The sequence below is a fragment of the Rhinolophus hipposideros genome, assembly GCF_964194185.1.
Source record: "Rhinolophus hipposideros genome assembly, chromosome: 8".
NCBI lineage: Eukaryota > Metazoa > Chordata > Mammalia > Chiroptera > Rhinolophidae > Rhinolophus > Rhinolophus hipposideros.
Window position 1 is genome coordinate 71,215,165 of NC_138054.1, and position 25,807 is coordinate 71,240,971.

At 39.8% G+C, this 25,807-nt stretch overlaps 1 protein-coding gene across 3 annotated transcripts in view; it reads left to right on the forward strand.

Moving 5' to 3' along the window:
* The window catches only part of KIAA0319L (KIAA0319 like), an 86,927-nt gene that overhangs the window by 13,715 nt on the left and 47,405 nt on the right, over window positions 1–25,807 (forward strand). For all 3 annotated transcript variants that reach the window (XM_081057545.1, XM_081057544.1, XM_081057546.1), the window contains exon 3: window positions 14,987–15,513. In XM_081057545.1, coding sequence (XP_080913671.1) covers window positions 14,987–15,513 — 527 coding nt within the window. The remainder of the gene's footprint in view (window positions 1–14,986; window positions 15,514–25,807) is intronic.

Here is a 25,807-nt window from a genome sequence, read left to right on the forward strand (position 1 = left end):
TGAAGCAAAGCAGCCCCTGGCTGAAGCAGTGCAGGATTTTCTTCTACCTGTGCATTCCACTTCATCAGTCTCTTAACTGCTTGGTTTTCAAACTCGCTCCCAGCTGTGCTCTCCAGAGTATGCTTAAAGCTGCACCCTGAAATTTCTCACAGTGCACTTTTCAAATAACCATGCATTTGCAAACCACTCCTCTCTGAAAGGTTAAAGGGAGTGCTTGGCCTCTTAAGTTCAGGTAAGCAGACCGCGAGCAGGGTTATTTGCCCAGGATGGTCAAAGCAGAAGCAAAAGTTTTCTGTCCTTTCCATGGAGACTTTTGCTGTCAAGCATACCCCCTTTCCTTTTCCCAAGCTGTTTTGATTGAGCTGTTTCACCTCCACTCGTTCATATTCACGTAGGGTTGCTGCCTTGGCAGCATGGCTGCCTCTGTCAGTGGAGAGGAAGAAGTAAAGGGTGAAGGCCCTTTGTATTGATGTTTTCAGGAGTTTTCCTGTGTGCTTATGGAGAGAGAGAGAGAGGTGTGTGAGAGGGACAGACAGACACACATTGAGACACATTTGGATATCATTATGCCCTGCCCAGAATTAATGTCACCTTTGAAGCAGCAGAGGAATACTGGCATTTTATAGATGAGGAGAAGGAAAGACCAGTTTCTTTATGGTTAGAGAGAATCCATACTAGATAATTTGGTAGTCAGGAATATTGACCATTTTGCCCAAATTTGTATTTCAGTTAGTAGAATGTGTGAATTACAATCAACTTGAAAATGGAGCTATAAGAGAAAGACACATAGAAGTACATGTTATAAAAATGAAGTCTATTAAAAGCCACACGTCTGCAGTAAATAAGCCAAACAATACCAAATTTTCTGAATGTCAGTGCTGCATTATGTTGATGCCTTTAACTAGATTACACATTTCTAACATTTCTGATCCTAGGTTCTTTATATGTGTTGTCTTATATTCGATGCCTTAAAATATGCTTACCAAATTTTAATACCTTCTCTAGGATGTTTAATTCAAATCACTTAATGATAATTAATATCTAGGTATTATGTACATACTATAGGTACATAGCATTCAGGTCACACTGTCTTCAGGTAAATAAAACCGAGTTCCTGCTATCAGGGTTCACACTATGGAGGCAGAGAGAGAAGAGTTAAAACATAAAGTAGTATGACAAGTTCCAAGATGCGCTATGGGAACACAAAGAGTGGGGCAGGGAAGAGCTGAACCCTGTTCTGTAGCAGGCTGGTACACAAGTGATATTCTAATCTCCTTGAACTTCCTTCTCCCGGTTTCATTTGAAGTGGTTTTTACCCCCCAGAACTCTTTTTACTTCTTTATCTCAGAGGGAGGGTTGGAGGGAAGAGTGTGTACAGCACTGTAAAGTCTAGAGAATAAGAGCCCTAAGAAAATTATTTTTGTACAGATACAGATTGGCTCTGATTTCATTTAAATAAACTGGTTCTCAAAAATTCTAAGAATACTAACTACTCACAGTTTCGCTTTCATTTACACACAGATGAGAAAGCATCTGTAGCTCTGCATTTTATTTGCTATAAGCAAAAAGTGGTTTGAGATATTTAAGTATGCGAAGCTCTGTTGTATTGAGTCCTCACATGTCCCAGTTCAGCCCACTGCAGGTTTTTTTTTATGACACTTACATAATACTCCAAAAAGAGATATTTTTAATGGATAAATTGACATAAACTTTTCCTCTATTGGCCACATCTGCTGAAATAACACTTCATGGTTTGCTATATGATTTCCTTACTTCCTCTCAAGCTTACTGCTATTTTATTTAACTTACATATCTCTGCCGCAGCCCTCTAAATGGCTTTCTCTTTAGAAACAACAAAAGCAGCCAGCAAAAAAAAAGAGAAAAAAACTTTCCCCAAAAAACAAAACAGTGCTCTGATTCAGGGTTCACTGTGTGGGTTTCAAAAGAAGGTTGGTATGATTGTGGTGAATGCAAATAATTTATTAGCCCTGCAGTCAAAGACAGCAATCAACTGCAGGTTCATTACAATAACATCTACAGTGGGCTGTACAGGAAACTGCTAGATTCATGACATCACATCTAGGTGGTTTTCTCCACAGAAAAAAATGCCCTTTCTTTTTAGAACTATTATTGTCTGTACAGGCCAAAGTTTATGTTCTCATTCTATCCCTATGATTTTTGAAGTGCAAAGACAGTAAGACAGTATTACATAGGGAGGTGTGGGTTCCTTCACGCGATGGCTTGGAGGCGTGCTCTCCTTGCTGACAGCATTCTCCAGAGTCTTTTAGTCATAAGGTGGTGGGAGAAAAGGCGAAGCAGGAGATTCTGAGTATATCATAGGCAGCAATGTAACCCCCTAGTTACAGATTTTTTAAAAAAAGTTTTGCCTTCAATCTGCCTTTTTTTTTTTTAAAGGTCACTGCACTTCTGCCTGGGGTTCTGTAAGAAAGATGCAGTTTTTAGGTTTTTTTTTAATTTTAATTTTTTTATTGGGAAACTGTGTTTTTCCAGGACCCATCAGCTCCAAGTCCTAGTCCTTCAGTCTAGTTGTGGAAGATGCAGCTCAGCTCCAAGTCCAGTTGTTGTTTTCAATCTTTAGTTACGGGGGAACAGCCCAACATCCCATGGGGGAATTAAACCGGCAACCTTGTTGAGAGCTCGTGCTCTCACCAACTGAGCCATCTGGCCGCCCCTCTGGTGGCTCAGCGACAGTTTCTTTGTGGTCTTCAATCTAGCTGTGGAAGGAGCAGCTCACTGGTCCATGCGGGAATCGAACCGGCTCCCCTGTTGTTCAGAGCACGGCTCTAACCAGCTGAGCCACCCAGCTGCTCCAATCTGTGTTTAAATATTATAAAGCCCTTGATGACTGAATCATTTCTGAACAGGCGATTTTATGGAGAGCTATTTTTAGCTACACCAGTGTTTCCATTAAAACTGTCGTTGTAAAAATGGCTTTAGACTAAACCTTAACAGATAGGTCTTTTGAAACTTAGTAGCAACTGTATTTAATTAATGCAAACTTCTGATTAATAAGTATCAGAAGCTCACTGCATTAGGATTGTGATAGACCCGTTTCCATTTTTTCACTTACATGACTAGAACTTTGAGGTTTTTTTTTTTCTTTTTCTCATCATTACTCAGGAGACGGGCAGTTGAGTGGCTCTAGATGTCATCAGTGACGGATGGCTCTTTGCTTAGGGGAACTGGGAAGCTGTTCTCCACCGTTGGCTTTGTTCAAAAAGTTCCATGATGAAAGCGCATCTTGATTTTGAGTAAAGTGGAGTGTTCTGAAATAGATAGCTCAGGGAACTGAAATTTGGTTGGTCCTTTCATGAGGCAAGATTGCTGTGAGATTTGAAAGCATTTTTCAGTTTAGTGTTTAGGCAGGAAAGGCTGTTTCCTAGATGGTTATGTTAGATTCAGTTATGTCCTCTTAATCCATTTGGCGTTTCTTCACTTTCTCTCCTTGCACATCTCTCATCATACGTCCCAGCCAGTGTTCTCCCCAGTTTAATTCCAAAAGCTCTTTCTAATTTCTTACTGAACTGGAACTTTGATCTTCTCTCCTGTCCCTCCCTCCTTTTATCCAAGGAAATTACTTAACATTAAGGATCTGACTCAAATGATTCAAACTCAAGTAATTCTGTATTGGAACTGACATCTTTTGCTAGATTTTGTTAGTCTGAAAAAAATAACAAATTTATTTAAATATCCGGTAGAATTTTAAAATTAACAAATAATTCTTTGAATGCCTACTGTGTACCAAATAAAGAGACACAAGATAGAACCCTAGCACTTAAAGAGGGCAGAGTGTGTGAGGGAGACAAACAGATAGGATCCAGTGAAAGAAATATGGTAGAGGTATATGTAAAGTATGCAGAAGAGAGGAATCTCGGGAAGACTTTCTAGAAGTGATACCTGAGCTGAAATGAAATGTAATAGCAACAACAAAAGTAATGACAGCTAATATTTACTGAGTTTTTACTACTTGCCAGGCACTGTGTTAAGTACTTTGCATAGCCTGTCTCCTTTCATATCTATAATAACCCTGTGAGTTAGGTACTGCTACCATTGTTCCTATTTTTTTCACATGAAGAAACCAGGATATTTGACCCAAGATTTCACAGCTAGTGAAGTGACTGGATTGAGATTCAATTCCAGGCAATCTTGTTTTAGGGGCCGAAGCCTTAAACAGACTGTGGGCTGGGGGGTCAGAAGATGGAGTGAGATGGAATAAGGGTATTGATCTTGATATGGGGTTTTCTTTTGAAAACAAAATTTTAAACTCAGTTTTATGAGCCTTCTTTATGAACCTCACCTTGGAGATTGGATGTATTTTCTCATTAAACCAAGATTAAATGAGGGTGGTTTTCATAGTTCCTTTAAACCTGGGAAGGATAGTTATTCTGCCTTAATAATAAGGTAGATTAAAAGAATAGTTCCCCCTCTTTTGCCAATAAATATTGCTCTCCTGTAAGGAGATGCTATGGTACTATTTTTCTCTTTAACAATTTGCCACAGTCAGTAACTTTGATGCTTCTTCAGTGACAGTCTTATAGGAGAGGACTTCCTCTTCTGAGAGTATTAACTAGAGAAAGAAGTGCTATAAAACTCAGGTTTTGTGATCAAGTCGTTGGATGCTTTTTCCTCCATCTAGCACAGACAATCAAAAGAGTTAACGTGAATAGTGGCTAAGAGGTATCTGTTGGCCCCTAGTTGCATGGGGTGTTTGTTTTTGATCAGAATGGTCTTTGGGAAAAATGGAAACATTACAGTCAAGGGAAAGTAGTCAGAATATGGATCCAAAGCCCACTGATTCTTGTTAGCTGTTAGTTTCAGCAAATCACCTACACCATAGCATTTCACAAACTGTGCTCTTAACGAAGCGAGGCACACAGCAAAGGCAATGAGTAATAATTATTCTCTTTTTAAAGGACTGCTTTGTGAGGCTGCTGCCACCTTTCAATCTAGCCGGTGTGCAGTTGAGGGAAAAAGTGTTGGCACCTTTGAAAAGGAGAGAGGGCAATGGTTATTACCCTGACTTTTTCCAAACTTCATAATACCTAATTGTGCCCTTCAGAGGATTAGTTACCCACCTCTGCCTGGCTTTCTGAATATGCTAACCTCTGCATGAGGGAACTGGTGTGGAGTGTAAAGGGGAACCATTTTTGTATGTGTTTATTAGTGGGTGTGCGGGTGACAGACGTGCTGACTGTCAAAAGGAAGGTGAAGGGTGCCCCGGGGTGGTTTGTTTTTTAACAGTTCCTGTGAGTTGTTTTGGGGATTGATAATATGCGGGCTTGTCTCATTTTCATGTGGCAGCCATCTTGGCTGAGACCCACTGCTTCTGAGAGAATGCATGCTTTTGATGGTAGCTACAGAAAGACAGATGGTGTGGCGCCATAGCTCAGTCACTGATTGCAGCACCAAATTTAAGACTTCTGCCTACTGCTTGATAACAGTTCATTATAGTTATAATTATCAAAGGAAAGCTGTGAATGGATTCTTGACCATATTATAAAATTGTGAGATTTCATGAAAAAAAATTTAGTTTCAATGAATGTTAAAAGTGAGTGCACATTTTGCCTATAAGATGTCCTACCTAATCATGTATTATTTCCCACAGAAACTTGGTTCCCCTTGCTGCCATTCTTTCCCTCCTTCCCTCCCAGTAAATAATTTACCAACTGCTCTTTTTTTTTTGGAATAATACTGGTGGGGCATTCTCTCTACTCTCATTCCCACCATCCCAGCCCTTCCATTGGGATACAATTTGATGAATTCAGTTAAAGTGTGAATTCCCAATGACTTTAACAATATGGCTCCTAAGACGGGGCATTCTGTGTCTCTGTTTCCCTCTTGGTTGCCAGCCAGCGCAATTTCCAATTTAGCTGGAGAAGTCAAGCTTGTTACCTGAGATTTAAGAATGCCAGAGGCAACAGCACTGTCTCTAAATAATTCCAGTGTTTTTCACAGCTTTCTGAAAGTATTTGGTGAATTTCCTTCTGGCAATAATCCATATATTCTATAGACTTTTCCACTCTGCTGCTTGGAATTATGAAACCCGATCTAGATTTTGTGCCAGATTTATTAGAATCTGTCTGAGAGGTGGTAATGATAAGTAAGAATTGCTAGTTCCTGTTTTGGGGATCCTCTAGGTAATACATAAGGGAGTCCTATACTCTCTGCTATGCAGTGGTTTAGAAAGAAAGGGATTGGCTCTGCCCCCTGTTGTCAACCTGAGTGAGCTTTCTACATGCTCCTACCAACAGTGAGTTTCAGACTTTCCCGAAGGGTTTTTAGTCCAAGGTTCCACCAACTGTAAGCCCTTTTAGTAAGGATTTAATAATGCTTTTGCTTATGCCCTGGGCGCAGAGCCAGGCTATGGTGGCGTGGGCAGGGAGAGGAACTGAGCTAAAACTGGAGCTTATTTTCATCTTACCTTTTATGCAAGTTACATCTGGAATCCAATATTGACTCTACAAATGATTCCCTGCTTCCTGCTCTGGTGAACTCCCTTTCTCAAGAGTAACAACAATGAAAATTGAATCTTGGAGAGGTTAAATTACTTTTCATTGGTTAAATTACTAGTAAATGATGGACCTAGAGTTGAAACTAGAACCCGTGTCTTTCAATCATTTGAGATGTTTAATCATCTTTTAATCATCTAAGAGGAAGAAGTGATCCAATGGATGGATGAAAAAGAACTGTTTCCTCCCCATATTTTTATTATTGAACACGTAATGGAGGAACATTAAATATCTAATAAAATAAAAATAACTCAGTCAAAATCCCACTAACTAAACATGTAAACTAAGAGATCAGAGTACCTCCTCCTCTTTTTGGGAATTATTGGGATTAATTCTTTTAGTAACATAGTAGCCAGCTAATCTCCTCAGAACTCACATTTCTTTTACTCATGGTCACGAAGACTTCTGACCATTTGTCTTCTCCCAGGCTCTATTCTCTTAAGCTACAACAAAGGATCCAATTGTCAGATAAGATTCACATGAATCAGAGATCTTACCCATGACTAAATGTTGGTAATAATTTTAAGAATACAGCAATCAAGAGTTACAAGTGCAGTAGGGAGAGTCTGGAACATCCTGTATGAACCCCCAGGTTGTTTTTTCTCTCATTGAACATTTTCTCTCAGCCAGAGTAATGGATGAGATCTCTAACTGAGGCTTCCAGGTCACCTCATAAAGCAGGGAATGTTTGAGTTATGAAATGTTTCTCTTTTATACTACCAGATAGTTGTATAGCTTATGTGACATTTTTCAGGGAGCCATGGAAGCAAAAGGCCTTTGTAGGACAAACCAATCTTGTATTTCCTCCCACCCCCAACCGATGCTTTTATCACCTCTTTCAAAGATTTGGATTTAACCACAGCTGCTAGCAACAACCAGGGAATTAAGATTTTTTTTTGGGGGGGGGAAGGGTGGTCCTAGAATAAGCGTTTATTATCAGAGCACCGGTGGTCTGAGAAGGCAGTGGGTTAACAGCTCCAGAAACTGCCTTAACATTCTCAGACCGCCCGGGGGTACTTACGGGAAAATCAGGGCGCTCTCCCAGAGGCTGCATGACAGTCCCGGAGGTCTGTTCTCCTTTTATGATACCCCCCTCTGTCACCGTATTTTGGGAATTCGAATTTTTTGCTACCTTCCCTTCGACCTTGTAATCCCCATAAATCTCACCATTTTCCCTAAATCTGTTCCCCTGAAATTCCATTGGTAAGATATCCTCCATGATTTGCCTCAAAACATTCACTATTTTATACCAAAGATGGATAGGCAGCAATCCTGTCATCTTTTCCTCATCATATTTTTTCCATTGTCTCCTTTTTTCTTGCTATAAAGTGTCTTAACCATTATGATTTGTATGAGTCTGATTTGACATTCCTGTGCTTTTCAACTCACTCGCACTTATCACCCCTCCCTTCCCATCTTTTTAACTGAATCCATTTAGTTACTAAACCCTCTCTGTACTCAGACTTGTTAGTTAAGACATGAGTGATGGGGAATGTTCTGAGACCTGGCTTTTTCTTAGAGAAAGACACTTGTTTTCTCTCTCGCCTGCAGGAGATGGTTGCTCACTCTCCCATATTCCATGTACCACTGAGTTTGGAGGGGGAGCTGATGTCCTTATCACTCCTCACTGTCATTTCTTGAACATTACTCCTCCACTTTCATGTAAGAACTTCTGCTCTTTGAGGTTTATGCCACATCCAACCGCTAATCGTTACTCATCTACCAATTGTCATTCACCCCCCTCATATATTGTGGCAAATGAGCCTCATCGCTTTTTAAAGTCCTGTCATCAGCCTGGATGTGTTCAGTATGACCTAACAGATACCTGGCCTTCTGGTTTCCTGACTGTTCATTCGTACATACTTCATGCATATGCATACATGCATTTGTTGTGCCTTAATTCAAAAAGATTTTTTGAGCACCTACAGTGTAAGGTGCCAAGTCCTATGCTAGAATTGGAGACACAGTGGTGAGAGTTGAAAACAGAAAGCAAAAATGAAAAAACAGACATGGTCCTGTCATCCTGGAGCTTACAGTGTAGTGAGGGAGAAAGATATTGAACAAATGATCATACAAAGAAATGTAACTTTATTATAGTTATATTTGCTTTGAAGGAAAGGGGCAACAGGACCCACAGAGTATAGAAAGAGACCTGACTTAGCATGGAGATTTCTCTGAGGAAATGATGGTCTCTGTGACCTCATATGAGGAGTTAACAGGATAAAAGAGGGAGGCAAAAGAGTTCCAGATTGAGGGGGCAGCATGGTCCAATTAAAGAATGAAAGAAGGCTGGTGGGTTGGAAGATAATGAAGGAGGGAAAGCATCTTACAACATGGGGCCAGAAAAGTAGGCAGGGTCCAGATCATCCAGGATCTCTGTTGGTTATATTAAGGATATTGGCCTTTATTCTAAGAGCCCTGCGAAGCCTTGAAAATCTTGCTTATTTAAATTTTTAGAATTTATTTTTCAAAACAGTACTACATGTGCATTGTACAAATTTAAAAGGTATAAGAGGATATTCTTGAACAAACAAGTCTCTCACTTTAGTCTCCCAGCTTCCTGGTTTTTCCTCCTAAAGGCAGCCATGCCAATTTCTTGAATATTCTTCCAAAAGTAATCTATGCATAATATACATAAACATTATATTCTTTTTTTCCCCCCAACACAGATTGTAGCGTACTATACATACTGCTCTGCACCTTACTTTTTCAACATCATTATGGATGTGCATTCCATATCAGATCTATAGCTCTTGATGAATATATAAGTTATTTCCAATTTTTTTTTAATTTCAAACAACATACAGTGAATATCTTTGATACTATGTGTGATAATATATGTATCTGTTTGATAAATTCCACATTTAGCTATCTTTATTCTATAATGGCTGAATTTCCTTCCTTCAAAGCATTTAGATTAGTTTGCAGTCCTACATTTATTACTATGTCTGTTTAATCTCTGTCTCCCTCATCTAAATTACGAGCTCCATCAAAGCAATGCCTAGCATGAAACCGATGCTCAGTACTAATTGTTGAATGGATGAATGAATGAGGAGATAAGGATAATAGCTAAGTGGGAAATAAGGGCGCCTTATTAATTAAACTTTTGAGGTTATCTTTTATACCAGACAGAAATAATTTGCATCTCTATAAAAATAAAATCATTTGTAATTTATCAATCTTCTATAAGTTGACATCTAAATTGAGGCTCTATTCAGTAGTAAATAATAAGTCAAACAGAAGTACATTCTCTTAGACCAGGGGTTGGCAAACTTTCTTTTTTTTGCTTCCCTCGGCAAACTTTCTTAAAGGGCCAGATAGTAGATATTTTAGATTTTGCCGATCTTAAGATAACTGTTGCAGCTGCTTAATTTTGCCATCGTAGACCAAAAGCAGCTGTAGATAATAACATAAATAAATGAGTGTGACTGTGTTCCAGTAAAATTTTATTTACAATAAAAGGCAGCATCTGGAGTTGGCCCGTGGGTCATAGTTTGCTGCCTCTGGTTACTGAATCAGGAGTGATAGCTCTTCCTTCATTCCTGATATTGTTAATTTGTGACTATTCTATCTTTTTCTGTTATCCATCTGACTAGAGCTTTATCAGTTTTATTGAACTTTTAAAGAACAAGATTTTGATTTCATTGATTTTTCTCTACTGTTTTATATTTCATTAGTTATTCTTTTTATCTTTTCCTTTCTGTACTTATTTTGGGTATGATTTACTCTTCCTTTCCTAGCTTTTATGATGAAAGCATAGATCATTGATTTTTTTTTTTTTGCTGTTAAAGTTTGGTTTTTATTTTTCCACATCTTTTTAAATGCATATAATATATATGTACAAACAAAAAAAAAAGCTTCATTTTAAAAAATATAAGTAAAACCATAGTATATAGATTTTCTGCAATTAACGAGGTATCATGGGGATTTTCTATGGCTGTATATCAAACTCTACCTCATTGTTTTTAATTGCACATAGTATTCTTTAGTAACTATTTCCATATTGATAGACATTTAGGTTCTTCAGATATTTCACCAGTACAAACTATACTACACTGAAATTCTCACAAGTGAGAAGTTCTCCAGAATAGAGGTAGACAGAAAATTTTTGATAAATGTGTAATTTATTAAATATCTTCTTTTTGATGCCCAAAAGGAATAAACTACTTCTTTATGATTTACCACACTAACTATAGTTGAAGGCCCTTTTTTGTTAATAAATTTTCCTGTGCTGTTTCAGGGCTGAATTTTGGAGAAAAGTCTTTCTACATTAATTACATTCATTAGGTTTCTCTCTAGTGTGGATTCTCTGATGTTCAACAAATCTGAGCTGTGCTTGAAGGCTTTCCCACATTTCTTATAGTGATAGGGTGTTTGTCCAGCATGAATTCTCTGATGTTTAATACCGTGTTTCCCCGAAAATAAGACCTAGTCAGACAATCAGCTCTAATGCGTATTTTGGAGCAAAAATTAATATAAGACCAGGTCTTATTTTATTATAATATAAGACCGGGTTTAATATAATATAATACCGGGTCTTATATTAATTTTTGCTCCAAAACACTCATTAGAGCTAATTGTCCGACTAGGTTCTATTTTCGGGAAAACAGGGTAAGAATTGAGTTTTACAAAGTGTAAAGGCTTTTCTATGGTCATTATACCAATAGGGTTTATTTCCACTATTAGTTTTCTAATGTGCAGCAAAGGATGTATACCTGAAAGATTTTACACGTTTGCTGTGATGATAGTGTTTCTCTCCTGGATGCATTCTTTGACAACTATTAACAGTTGAGATCTACCTAAAAGTTTTCCGACATTCATTAAACTAACATGATTTCTCACTAGTGTGGATTTTCTGATGTTGCAACCCAGTGGAGTTATCTCTGAAATTTTTTCTGCATTCATTAACATTTAAAAGGCGTTTCTCCACTGTGTATTCTCTCATGATGAGTAAAGGCTGCCTTAAGAATTCCTGACCAGTATGAAGTCTCTGATGACTTGAAAGGATACAGTTCTTTTTGAAAAAGCTTTCGCACATTCACTGCATTTATGGGGTTTCTCTCTAGAATGAATTATGTGATGATTAATAATTGCTGAGTACTTCTTGAAAAATTTCCCACATTTAATACCTCTAGAAGATTGCTTGCTTACGTGAATTTTATGGTGATTTAAAAGAAATGAGTTGCTCATAAAGGCTATGCCACATTCTTTACATTTATGGGATTTCTCACCAGTATGATTTCTCTCGTGGCTAATAAAGGAGGAATTATATTTGAAGACTTTCCCACATTATGTAATGTGCTTCTTCTCTGTGGAGCTTCTGTCCTTTCAGTCTAGACCTATCTCAATCATGACACTTTTTGTTTGCTCTTCCAGAGCAGATCCTTCAGAAGTATTTTGCTTTAGGGCTGACATCTTTGTTTCAAACCAGTACTCCTGGACTGCATAGGTACCTGCCAGAACTTCTCATACCTTCACCAAATGCTGTGCCCCTTGCTCCACTTGGCAATTAATTTTGGTTTGGAAGAGAGAATCCCCATCCACACCAGATTCCCATAGTTTTCCAGCATCATGTACATGTCCACTGAATAACATCCCGGCATCTCCATTCAATCTGGGTTAAGGCCATAGCACATCCCAGGTGACAGTGATCCCTGGATCTAGGTTCTTGGTAGTCATGGAGCCATCTGTCTTCTGAATTGTTCTCCCGGGCAAGGGCAGAAAATCCTGAATAAGCCAATAGTTCTGGAGGTTGGACGCCCCAAATCAAGGTGTCGGCAAGGTTGGTCTTCGGAGACTCTAGGTAGAATACTTCCTTGACTTTTTGTAGCTTCTGGTGCTCACTGTCAATCTTTGGCATCCTATAGCTTGCAGCTGGTGCACTCCAATCTCTGCCTTTCATCACTTGACATTCTCCGTGTATGTCTTTCTAGATCACTGATTTTAGATTGCTATTATTTTCTAAAACAGGCATTTAAACCTATACAGGACCCTCTAAACATTGCTTTAACTGCATCCCACAAATTTTGATATGTTGTATTTTTATTTTCATTCAGTTCAAAATGTTTGCTAATTTTTCTTGTGTAGTTTCAACCTACACTTAGCAGAAATTACTGTTTAATAAAAGATTGAAGGGAGATGGCCGGGTGGCTCAGTTGGTTAGAACACGAGCTCTGAACAACAGGGTTGCTGAGCTCTCAACAACAAGGTTGCCGGTTCAATTCCCAAATGGGATCGTGGGCTGCGCTCCCTGCAACTAAAGATTGAAAACGGTGACTGGACTTGGAGCTGAGCTGCGCCCTCCACAACTAGATTGAGGGACAGTGACTGGGAGCTGATGGGCCCTGGAGAAACACACTGTTCCCAATATTCCCCAGTAAAATTTATTTAAAAAAAAGATTGAAGGGTTCATTATCCAGTTGTCGTCACTCTGAAGTCTCTTTCCTCAGCTCGGCCTCTCTGTTTGCTTGGGATCTTCCCTGTGCAGTCGTCTGCAGCTGCCTCTCCATGGAACCCAAAGTGGTTGTAGGGCTCTTTGTTTTCTTTTTCTCTGGGATCATAGTCCAGTGTCTTAAAACAGTTGTTTCATCTATTTTGTCTGATTTTCTAATGGTTCATGGTGGTAGGGCAAGTCCTATGGCAATTTCTCCCTTAAGGGCAAAAGTGGAGGTCATAGTACATTTTTAAAAAATGAAATACAATAGTGGCTTACAGCAAAATGCAAGTTATTAATGTTTTCACCTATGTGGACCTCTTCATTATGTTAAATACCAGAGACTTCTTCTGAGAATGATGGAAAGTTGATATAAAGGTAATTGACTGTAGTTACTAATGTAACAACTTAACTGATTTCAACAGTCTCTATACTCAGATGGTGGTTACCAAGATTTGTACCATTGGTTACAGGGTGGGAAGAGGGGTGAAGAAGTGAGGGTTATTTCTGTAGCTCTTCATAGCTTCACTTTTTTCACAGCTGCTATTTCTTCATCCTTTCTTATTTTTTTCTGACCTCCCAAATTGCCTCCAAATTGGCTGGAGTTAGGTTGGTGCCAGTGTACCTTGCTTTTTTTCCCAAGAACAATGGCAGATTGGTTGCCCTAGCGCTTGCTCAACTCAATAATCCAGAAGCCTGCCTTTATTTTCCTCTTATCTCTCAGTTGACTGGTGTCCACATTTAGTCTGTTGGACGTTTGGTGTTTCTTAGGAATCAGTTTGGCTTTGGCTGATTAGCAGGTTGTTGCTTCAGTTAGGCATAGGCCTTTTTTAGTTATTGTACACGCATACATGATTATCTACCTCTTCAGTGCTTTGAGTCTACTGCATATTTTCTATATGTAATTTTAAAATATGCTTTGTGTTGTAACCAAAGGGCAAGGGCTAGGGGGAAGAAAGAGGCACCTAGGGCACAAAATTTAAGGAGGCACTCACTCTCAAGGTTGGGAAAGCTAATCTGGCCACTTAAACGACTCTGAGAGTGAGCGCCTCCTTAAATTTGTGCCCGAAGCAGCTCTCTTGTCTCACCCTGGTTCTGGCCCTCTAGAACCCTGAGCAACAGTTGGTTACAGACACCTATATAACTAAGACCTTAAAATGAACTCTGTATAACAACTTTACTTTTGAACATGCTTTGTCTTTACTTCATCTTAGAAACAGAAGTGAGGTAATATTTCAGAAAAATCAATGCCATGCCTGAAGTAATTCAACAGCCCCCAAATTTATCCATAAGTAGTATTAGCTAGAATTTTGGACCGTGTTATATAGGTGAACCTACATACAGTAGGTCACTATTGTACTTCTGTTCCTTCATTTCTTACCACGACATGACTTGTCATTAGGAAGTTCATTCCAGCAGAATCCCTCATGATTAACATTTTGGTTAAGCTTGACTACTATTCTGGCTGATACCATGATATGCAAAACCTGCTTTGGCAAACAACTGGTTAGAAAGTGGATGAACCTCTAACCTACAAAAGATCAAGAGGACTCAGTTTGTGTTCTGGCCAGTTCAGTGGGGAAATATTCCAGCTTGTTCACCACCTACTCTTCTGGTCCCCTAATCCTCATACTGTCCCTGAGAAATGCCGTGGAGGTGAGTGGGAAGTCAGATGGTAGGACTCTGCCTGTCCCTCCACACACTGGCGCCAGAACAGCTCTTTTGGTTTGGTTTGTTTTTTCTGTTTCGTGAACTAGAGTTCTGTGTAAAAGGTCCACGTGGAAGAGACTCATTGAGATGGGGAACCAGCAATGAATGTGGAGCAGTACTTCCACAAGCTAAAATATCTTCATCCAAAAAACACTCTATTTTGCTTCTTCTGTTCCACTTACTAGACAGCTTTCCCACCCTCTTAAAAACCAGTTTTTTAAAATAGCTTTGGATGTTGGTGTTCAGAGCTTTTTACAGAATAGTAGTCTCTGTTTTCATTTCATCTTAAAATATTTTCATTCTTTGTTTTTAGATGCCAGTGAGAGCAGGTGCCAGCAGGTGAAGACACAGTTCGGAGTTGGCCTGAGATCTGGGGGAGAAAATCACCTCCGGCTTCTTGAAGGAACCCCCTCTGTCCAGTCTTGTTGGGTTGCATGCTGTCAGGACTCTGCCTGCCACGCTCTCTGGTGGCTAGAAGGGCTGTGCATTCAGGCCGACTGCAGCAGGCCCCAGAGTTGCCGGGCTTTTAGGACAGACTCTTCCAATTCCATGCTGGTATTTTTAAAAAAATTCCAAACTGCAGATGATTTGGGCTTTCCACCGGAAGATGATGTCCCACATATTCTGGGACTAAGTTGGAGCAGGGCATCTTGGAGGAGACAGAGACCTCCCAGAGTTCCCCTCAGACCCGCTGTATCTTCCAGTGACCAGCAGAGCTTGATCAGGAAGCTTCAGAGGAGAGAGAGTCCCAGTGAAGAAGTTCCACCTATAGAGGCACAGCGTTCTGAAGTGAATGACTCCAAGGAAGTAGGTGATCTGAATACCAATGGCTCTGAAGAGGTAAGCGTGTTATGAGTGAGGACCAGAGAACCTATTTCATCGGCTCTTACACGTGGCTCTTATACGTGGCACACATGAACAGTGAAGCTGCTGCCCGTGGGCAGCGTCCTGGGCTGAGGAGTGTGTGTCTGAAGCTGCTTGGGTGCTTCGTGGCTGCTCCCCAGATGAACAGGGGTAACGCTGACCTTAGAGATGTTCATTCCATGCGAGTCTGACCCTTGTTTTGGCACAAGCAGAAAGCTGCTCATTGTCTAGTCTAAGCTGGTTCTTGGCTTCAGGTAAGTGCTGTTGTGTGGGGGTCAGTCTCCAGCAACGATGCTGCAGTGTTTTCTGCCAGATTGCAAAACACTTGATTGATTGGTTGCAGTCAAGTTCCTCCCCCTGCAATCCCCCGCCTGTAAACACATCTCTTATGAGGTAGTTTCTATTCCAGTCTGAAGTAACCATGCCTGGTTCTGCAGATTAAGACAGGGGCCTGCTGGGCTTGGGAGGTGGATGTGGCTGTTAGCCAAGTGATCTCAGGGGTGAATTCTCACCAAGCTTTGTATACCGGGGAGATACCACCAGGAGAGTTTATTCTGCTTATTATGTTTCTTCATTGTTCATCTTCCTGGGCAAATGATGACAAGGAATGACTCACTCTGTGCTCAGTCTCCCTTGATTGCTGTGACTTATTTCTGAATTGTTTTGTCCTGGTGTCTCTGTCAGGTTGAAGCCAGAGTGGGGAGGTTGCTGCATGCCGGGCCCTGGGTGTGCTAATCATTGTACTATGTCATTTCGTTTAATTTTCATAGCAATATTTCCAAGTAGGTGTTATTAGCCCTGTTTTACTAGTGAGGAAACTGAGGCCCAAAGAGGTTAAACAGTTTGATCATGCAGCTAATGAACAACAAACCTAGAAATGGAACCCAGATTTATATTAAGAAAAAGCTTTCAGTGCAATATTAGAGATACAGTCTTCAGCTTAATATGCCCATAAACATTTATGGACACTTATTATCAACGTCAGGTACTCTTCTCGGCACCAGAGATACAAAGGTAAAGAAGACATGATCCATGCCCTGAGTGAGTTTACAGTCCAGTGGAGACTCAGACGTGAAGATAGGTATTTATAATAGGGTATACTTGTTGCATTAGGAGAGTTATACAAACACTACAGTAAGAACACAAAAGAGGAAGTGATCCACTTTAGCAGGCAGGTGGTGTATATGTGCAGGGAAGACTTTATAGAGGTATTGAACTTATTTTTTGAAGGATCTGTAAGATTTCACTGAGGGGTTAAAGGGAATAAAAATATCCTGCACAGAGGCACAATGTATGCAAAGGCTCAGTCAGCAAGTACTGGTTGCACATTTACTATCGTGTTTCCCCGAAAATAAGACCTAGCCGGACAATCAGCTGTAATGCGTCTTTTGGAACAAAAATTAATGTAAGATCCGGTATCATATCATGTCATGTCATGTCATATCATATCATATATATCATATCATATCAGACCCGGTATTATGTTATTATGTTATGTCATGTTATATTATAAGACCCGGTCTCATATTACAGTAAAATAAGACCAGGTCTTATATTAATTTTTGCTCCAAAAGACGCATTAGAGCTGCTTGTCCGGCTAGGTCTTATTTTCGGGGAAACACGGTACGTGCGAGGTAATGTGCTAAGCTAGACCCTGGGAATGTTATGCTAGTAAATAAGATAAGTGTGATTTCTGCCCTAACAGAGCTTACACTCTGGCAATGAAAACAGACATTACATTTATAATAATTCAATAATGGTCAGTTTGATCTAGGTTATGAGAGGATAAGTGCGGAGTGCTATAAGGGCATCTAGCAGGGACTTATCAAGACTGAGGGGTAAGGGTAGGCTACCCTAAGGGAGGAGAGTTTAAGCTGAGACTTGAAGAAGAAGTAGGAGTTAGGGAAAGAAACAGACCAAGAACATTTCAGGCAGAGGGAATAATAATTTCAAAGTTTGTCAAGTGCCCTAGAACATGGCATGATTAAGAAGTTGAGAGAGACTGATTTTGTTTGGCAAACAGAGCAAGAGAGCTGGGTAGCGGGTGAAAAGAGTCTTGAGGCCCTCTTAAAATATTGGTCTTTATCTTAAGCAGGGAATGATCAGATCAGATATGTTGCTGTGTGGTGAGAAGACTGGACAAGGGCGAGAATGTACATGGAGCAAACAGAAAGCTCTTCGGGCAAGGGAACCATTGCACTGCAGAAGGAGGTCGAAGGTGCAGGAAAGGTGATAGACAACAAATAATCCCGTAGAGCTGTGGTTCTCAAACTTTAGCATCAGAATCACCTGGAGGCCTTGTTAAAAACGGATTGCTGGCCCCAACTCCAGAGTTTCTGAGTCAGAGGACTAGAGCAGGGTCTGAGCATTAGCATTTATAACAAGTGCCTGGAGAGTGCCGATGCTGCTGGTCTGGAAACCACACTTCGAGAACCATTGCTTTATAGGGCAGGTGGGTTAGAATCCAGAGCACAGAGCACAGGATTAGCCTTAAGCAGGAGGCGAGACATCTCCTTCATTGTGATAGAAAGGAAGAAATGGGTGGGTTTTTAGGTTTGATAGAAGGAAACTGGTAGTTCTAAACTCATTTCTGTTTTTTCTGATGTGAGATAGATCAGTTACTGAGAGCAGAAGCAGAGGTAGGTGGAGTGGGGATAGGTGGGTAGAAGCAGGAAAATTAGAGGTTTAGAGAGTGGTAAAGGTCTGAAACAACCATTGTGAAGGGTAGGAGATTGCAAAGTAGGTAAGGAAACAGATTGCTGGGCAGCATTGAAGATGCAGATGCATTGTGAGAGTGGTACTGACCTTTACAGTTGTATGATTCTCCTCAGCAGCTCTCAGCAATGTTGTCAAGAAAGGGCTAATAGTTTGATTCATCCAAGATTGGAACTTTGCCAGTCTTGCATAGAAGGAAATTGGGGCATGGAAATTGAGGTTGTTGGCAAGAAAGTGATTGAAAGAGACAGTATAAGAAGATAGGAGATGAGGCAAAGATAGGCGGGGCTGACAGACATATGAAAGAGGAGTTTGGCATCTAGAGGTTTTGATGATGGGAAGCAGATGTAAGGGGCATAGGTAAAGGTGAATCCTGGAAGGACCGGAGGTCATAGTCAAGGTATGGGATATTTGAATTTAAGATTTGGAGGTGGAAAGGTTCTGGTGATTTTAGGATCTAGGGTATAGCTATGGAAGAGGGTTGCTGGGGTCGAGGGGGGAGAATTTATTGGTGACAAACAGCTCAAAGAACATGTTAAATGAGTTATCCGTGTAGACACGGAGATTGACTTTAATGATGATCATGATGATGGCAGTAGCTAATGTTTACTCGGTGAGCACTTACTGCGTGCCAGGTACCATTCTGAGCCCTTTACATGCCTTCACTCTTAATCCAAACAAGTCCTATAAGTACTTTTATCTCTATTTTACAAATGAGGAAACTCAGGAAAAGAAAAGTTAAGGAACATGGCCAAGGCAACATAGCTAGCATATGAGTACACCATGTTTCCCTGAAAATAAGACCTGGCCGGACCATCAGCTCTAATGCGTCTTTTGGAGCGAAAATTAATATAAGACCTGGTATATCATACCATACCATACCATACCATACCATATTATACCATACCATACCATACCATCATATCATATCATCATACCATATCGACCCAGTCTTATTATAGTAAAATAATACCGGGTCTTATATTAATTTTTGCTCCAAAAGACGCATTACAGCTGATGGTCCATTTAGGTCTTACTTTTGGGGAAACACTGTAGGAGTACTGAGACTTGAACCCAGACTGTCTGATTCCATCCAGAGTCAGTCCTCTTACTTGAGATAAGGAATTTTGAGAACCAGATGTCACAGCCATCAGTAAAGTAGGAGGAGTAATGAGTAAGTTGCAAGATGACAGTTATGATGAAGTTACAAGGTGACAGCTTTGATGAGAGTTGAAGTATAGTGCAGCAAGATGGCAAAGAGGTTTTTACAAAGAAGAAGAGTGATAGCTTGCAAAGAGCAGTGGGAAGGGGAGCAGATAAAACAGGACCCCGCAGGACCCCACTTTCAATCCTAAAGTATGGGAGAATGAGTAGCCATCATATTGCAGAGATACATGGGAAACAGCATCCTCAGGGGAGGGACGGCTTACAGTTAAGAACAGACGGGCAGGGACTAGGGTATGGGCACATGACCTGTGCAGTTGTCAAGTCTCCACCCCGAGAAAGGCCCTGTTCTTGGTTTAATGCTCTGCTGTCATTGTCTTGAAATTCTTAATAATTTTTGAACAAGAGACCCTGCATTTTCATTTTGCACCAGATCCTGCAAATTATGTAGCCTGTCCTGCAGGAGGTATACAGAACAAAGCATGAACTGACTGAGCATATAGGTGAGTTTTTGATAATGGAGTAGAAATTCTAGACAATTCAGTGGAATTTTTGGAAGAAAGAAAAGGTTTGATCTCACAGGAGAGGGAGTATAGATGATTGTAGGAATAACCATTTAGTATAATACATGTTTAACAGCTGGGTTTTCCCCAGAAAACAAAAACAAACCCTGAGTTACAGACTTTGCCAGTTTCCATGATGTAAATACTGCCACCATGACCAATTTCAAGCTACCAACATGAAGTCACTGATCACAGTTGGGAGAGATGGGTACAGTCAGCTCACGTGAACTGCCTCCAGCACACTATAGGATAATTATGATCAATAAAATTAGAAATGGACCAGTAAAATTAGAAAAATTAGAAAAATTAGAAAGATTTAGGCCTGATAGTCTCCTGGAAGATGGTGAAAATTCAAACTTGGGCCTTATAGAATTCAGGTGTGTGTTGGAAGCTAGGTCCTGTATTGGCTGGGGAGTTTTTTCTTGTTCTCAGCAGTGGGCAGAATAAGTTGCTGCTAGTGAACAGGATCAAGCTTTACGGTCTAACATAGAGGGTAGGTGGATGTGGGGGAGGAATATTGAACTTGAACTATGAGCCTTCAAAATGGCAGTGGGCCTTTGTGCACAGAGGCATTACATAGTTTGCTATTACATGTTGAGCATTGCAAGCGTTGCTAAAAAATGGGCTAAATGAAATCTTCAGATCCGAACAAGTTTTATTTGACCTCACGTTTGCTATACTTGGGAGCTTGGATTCTTATCCTGGAGGCCTGTGGATAGCTCTTGAGAGTGGCAGGATCACCTGTGCATTCAGAATGGTTAGCTGGCAGGCGTTTCTTTTAGGAGAGGACTTGCAGTTCAAACTTCTGCCTAATGCACAAGGGAAAGGAAAAGAAATGTATACACTGCAGGTCTTCTCCTTCTAATCAGGGATGACTGGCCAGTGGCATTTGTTTCTAGTGTGTACTGTTTTCTCTAAGGTAGGTCAGGCAACTCTGCATCCAGAGGGGGAAGAAATTGTACCATAAATTGCTCTTGTCTTGCCGGAAATGCCTGGTGAGCTATAAAGGCCTTGTGTTATCAGTAGCACTTTTCATTCATTTGGAAACATGCATATATTGTATCCAAGAGCAGGCATTGTGGAGCATTTGCAGTTCCAAAAGTGGAAAGGAATATCACCAATTTATTTCCCTTTCTCAATTTAAAGAAGAAGCTGGTACTGCTTGGTTTAATTACTGCATCCTTTCTATGGCATGAGCCCCTGAATTGTGAGCAGGAGGAGCATGAAGGCTTGTTGATTGGATGCTGGAACATTTGCAGTCCAAGCATTTCAGCTGCTGGCAATTAAATTGCTGTCAGTCTTGCTTTGTGAAAAGAGAAGGCGCGTTCTCTTTGAGCCCAGGAAATGAAGGTCCACTTCATTATCCCCACATACAAGGTTTGACTTTGGGAAGACTGAGATCCTCCTCTCTGCCGTCCCTGTCTCCCCGATTCCAGTGAATAATCACAGCATTTCACCCCCTACAAGCCAGTGGCTTTCTGTGGAAATGACTGAGAGGATAAATGAGCTACGCAAGCCCTTGCACAGCTCTCTGCCGCCTTGTTTTCACCGAGGAAAACTCTTGTGCTGACTGTATGTAAGGCCAGAGCTTACCTCTTACCAGGAGACAGAGGCGTGGGGTGTGGGCAGCAACAGAGGAGAGCCTTGCATAACCAAGGACAGAAACCCAAGCAGTTCTGTTTCCCTTCATCCGGACTTTGGTTTTTGTTTGTTTTGTTTTTCAGGGTTTTTGCTGGGTTGCTTTCTTTTTGTTTTTATTTTTAAATCTTTCCTTTAATCCGTTAGGCTTGTGAAATTTTTGCCAAGAGTTCATTTATTCTTCTGGCTATTGTTTCCTGACAAATTTGGAATCCCTCAGGGCCTAGTCCTCCCTCTCCCCGCCAAATTCTCATCCTCAGCAGCAGATACCAAAAATTTTGTAGCCCCAAGACCCCTTCAGCCTTCTGGCCTGTATAATTTGTATGGGTTTCTCACCCCTCAGTGACCAGTACTGGCTGTGTGCATATATTCACTAGCCCTCCCCCAACCCCACCTCCCCACCCCGTTCTAATCTTCCATGAGTGGCTGAATGCACTGAGAGAAAACCTGGGCAACCTGTTTCCTTATTGTGTGGGGGTGTGCAGAAATTCCTGCTATTGTACTTTTCCTTTTTCTAAAGTATTAGTGCCTCAGCCATAGTAGCTTTTCTTTCTTTCTGCCTGCTTCTTTCCTTCCTTCCTTCCTTCTTTCTTTTTTTTCTTTTTGTTTTTGTTTTTCTTTTTGTTTTTCTTTTTCTTTTTCTTTCCTTTCTTTTCCACCATACCGCTAGCTGCTCACTTTCTCCTATAACCTCCTAAGTATTCTGGTTCTTTTATCTGCTTGTCCGGTTTTTACTATGTGAAATGAAATTCGAAAATGTGTTTGTTGGCAACTTTGTGAGTTAACTTAGAAAGCAGGAGGTGATGAGGGTTTTGCTGTGAATCCATTAACAGATCCTTGCTAATTGGCTGAACTTGAGCCATGGGAAAAAGTCTCAAAAGCAGCCCTCTCTTCGTTGACACTCCTGCCATCCTTTCTCCTTTCTCCCTTCATTAGTGGTTTTACTTTCTCTAGAGAGACTCTGAGAAGACATCATTTTGTGATTAACTAACTACTGCACACATGAACCCTGCCATGTTCTCCAGCCTCATCTTTACAGTTACCCAGAATTGGATTGGGATGTGTCTTTAAACTCCATCAGCTTTGCTAGTGTAAGAAGACACCATCTTCGCTCTAGTTGGATTTTTGGTCATGACAGTGGTAGTTTTCGTTTTAATATAGTTGTGTCTCAAATCAGAATGTATGGAAAACTGAATTTTTGTGAATCGTTCTTTAATATTAAATAGACACCAGGGTAGCGTATGTCTTACCAAGGAGGGCCCCTACTTGGATTGTGATGATATGATCCAGATAAGTGTGAATATCCGATGTGTGGCCCTGTAGTCTCCTAGCCTGTGATGGAGAGTTTTTTTGTTATCTTGAATTATGGTGTTATTCACTGGGGTTTGCTTGCTTGATTTGGAGATGGTAGCCCCAGACTGGGAGTGAGGAGGAGGGAAAAGGAGGGAGAGAGAACTGGAGCGATGGAGAAAGAGAATATGAATAAAAACTTTTCATCGGGCCGGCCTGGTGGCTCAGGCGGTTAGAGCTCCATGCTCTTAACTCCGAAGGCTGCCGGTTCGATTCCCACATGGGCCAGTGGGCTCGCAACAAAAAAAAAACAACAAAAAAAAACTTTTCATCACTCTGAATAAAGCTTCTTTGAAGAAGAAATAGATGTATGCACCTGGGGCATGATTATATGACTTATGGTTGTTCAGGATTGGGTTAATATTTATGATTTCTGTGAAGTGCCAGAAAAGATTACCTAAGGAAATTCCACCCAAGTGTCCCCAACCCTATGTCATCCCCTAAAAATTTCACTATTACTTCCTAGTTTCTGAAGTAAAATAATTTGCTCCATATTTCCTTTTCCTGTTTCTTTAAACATAATAATAATAAGCTGTTTCTTTATAAATAAAAATCTATCTGCCTTAAAAATAATTCATATTTCTACTTCTGGGAATCTATTCTAAAGCAGTAATTCCTAAATAAAGAGCTTTGCACACAATGATGAGGTGCTGTTTATTTAATAAAAAAGTGGAAACAGTCTGTCTAATAATGAGAAAGTGAATATTGTGTAGCCATTAAAATTACATGTTTGATGGGTGAATGGTTCTTTTGTTACTCCCTTCTACTTTCCACTCCAGCCACACTGAATGTCTGCTCTTCTGTGGATACCACACTTTTTAAAAACAGCTTTATTAAAATATAATGAACATATTAACTGCATGCATTAAAGTGTACAATTTGATTAGTTTTGACATATGTATATAACCATAAAACCCATCACCACATAAAAGGTATCTATTACCCACAAAGTTTCTGCCTGTCCCTTTGTAATTTGTCCTTCCCATTCCCTCCCTTACCCCTAGGCAACCACTGATCTGCTTTAGGTTGTTATAGATTTTCTAGAATTTAAAAATAAATGGAATCATACATTATGTACTCTTTACGTACCATAAAACTCCTTTTGAGCATAAAGTCAGTGATTTTAGTAAATGTGTAGAGTTGTACATCATCACCACAATCCAGTTTAACATTTCTGTCACCCCCAAAATATCCTTTGTGCCTATTTGCTCAAAAGTTTCCTTGTGACATCTCCACTCCCACCCCCAGCTCCAGGCACCCACTAATCTGTCTCCATAAATTTGCCTTTTCTGGACTATTCATATAAACGGAGTCATGCACTATGTAGCCTTTTGTCTGGCTTCTTTCACTTAGCGTAATGTTCTGACATTGGTCATTGTTGGAGTGTGTGTCAGTAGTTGGTTCCTTTTATACTGAGTAGTGTTCCATTGTGTGGATCTGTCATAATTGTTTATCCATTCACCTGTTGATGGATTTTTGGATTGTTTCCAGACTTTAGCTACAGATAAAGCTGCTAGGAACATTTGTGTGTAAGTATTTGTATGGGCATGTGTTTTAATTTCTCTTGGGTGTGTATACCTGGGAATGGAATGGCTGGATCATATTGTAGTTATGTATTTAGTGTTTTAAGAAACTGCCAAACTGTTTTCCAAACAGTTGTACCATTTTACACTCCCACTAAAATGTATGAAAGTTCCAGTTGCTCTACATTCTCACCAGCACTTGGTATGGTGAGTCTTTTTAATTTTAGACTGTGTGATAGTATCACATTGTGCTTTTAATTTGTATTTCCTTAATGAATAATGATGTTGAGTATTGTTTCATTTTCTTATTTGCCATCCTTTTTTTTTTTGTAAATTGTTCATATTTTTCCCCATTTTAAAAAATTGGATTTTCTTACATATATTTTGCATGTAAGTCATTTATCAGATATGTGATTTGCAAATATTCTCTCTCAGTCTGTGTCTCGTCTTTTCATTCTCTTAGCAGTGTCTTTTGAAGAGCAGATATTAATTTTGATGATGTCCAGTTTATCAGTTTTTTTTAAATGGATAATGCTTTATGTGTTACATCTAAGAAAGATTTTCTCCTAAGTATAAGTTTTATAGTTTTAGGTTTTAAATTTAGGTCTAGACTTCTTTTGTACATGGTGGGAGCTATGGATGGAAGGGTTTTGTTTTGTTATTGGCATATGAAAATCCAATTGTGTGTGCACCGTATTTTTTCCATTCTTTCTCCACTGAATTTCTTTTGACTTTTATTGAAAATCAGTCAACCCTATGTTCATAAATCTATTTCTGTACCCTGTTTGGTTCCATTGATCTATTTGTTTATGTTGACCTCAGCACCACACTGTCTTGATGATTTTGTAGTAAGTCTTTAAATTGGACAGTGTAAATCTTACAAGTTTGTACTTTGTTATCAAAATGGTTTTGGCTCTTCTAGGTCCTTTGTATTTTCATATAAATTTTAAAATCATCTTGTCAATTTCTTTTAAAAAGCCCTCTTTGATTTTGATTGGGATTATGGTGGGGTTGTAGGTCAATTTGGGGAGGATTGACAGCCTAATAATAATAGTGAGTCTACTGATCCATGAACACAGTGTATCTTCCCATTTATTTAAGTCACCTCTAATTTCTGTAAGCAATGTGTTGTAGTTTTTAGAAGACAGATCGTGCTCATCTTTTGTCCAACTTATCCCTAAGTATTTTGTATTTTTGATGCTATTATAATTGATATTTAAAAAAATTCAGATTCTATTTGTTGGTGTTGTATAGAAGTACAATTACTTTTTATATATTGATCTTGTATTCTGAAACCTTGCTAAATTCACTTTTTCA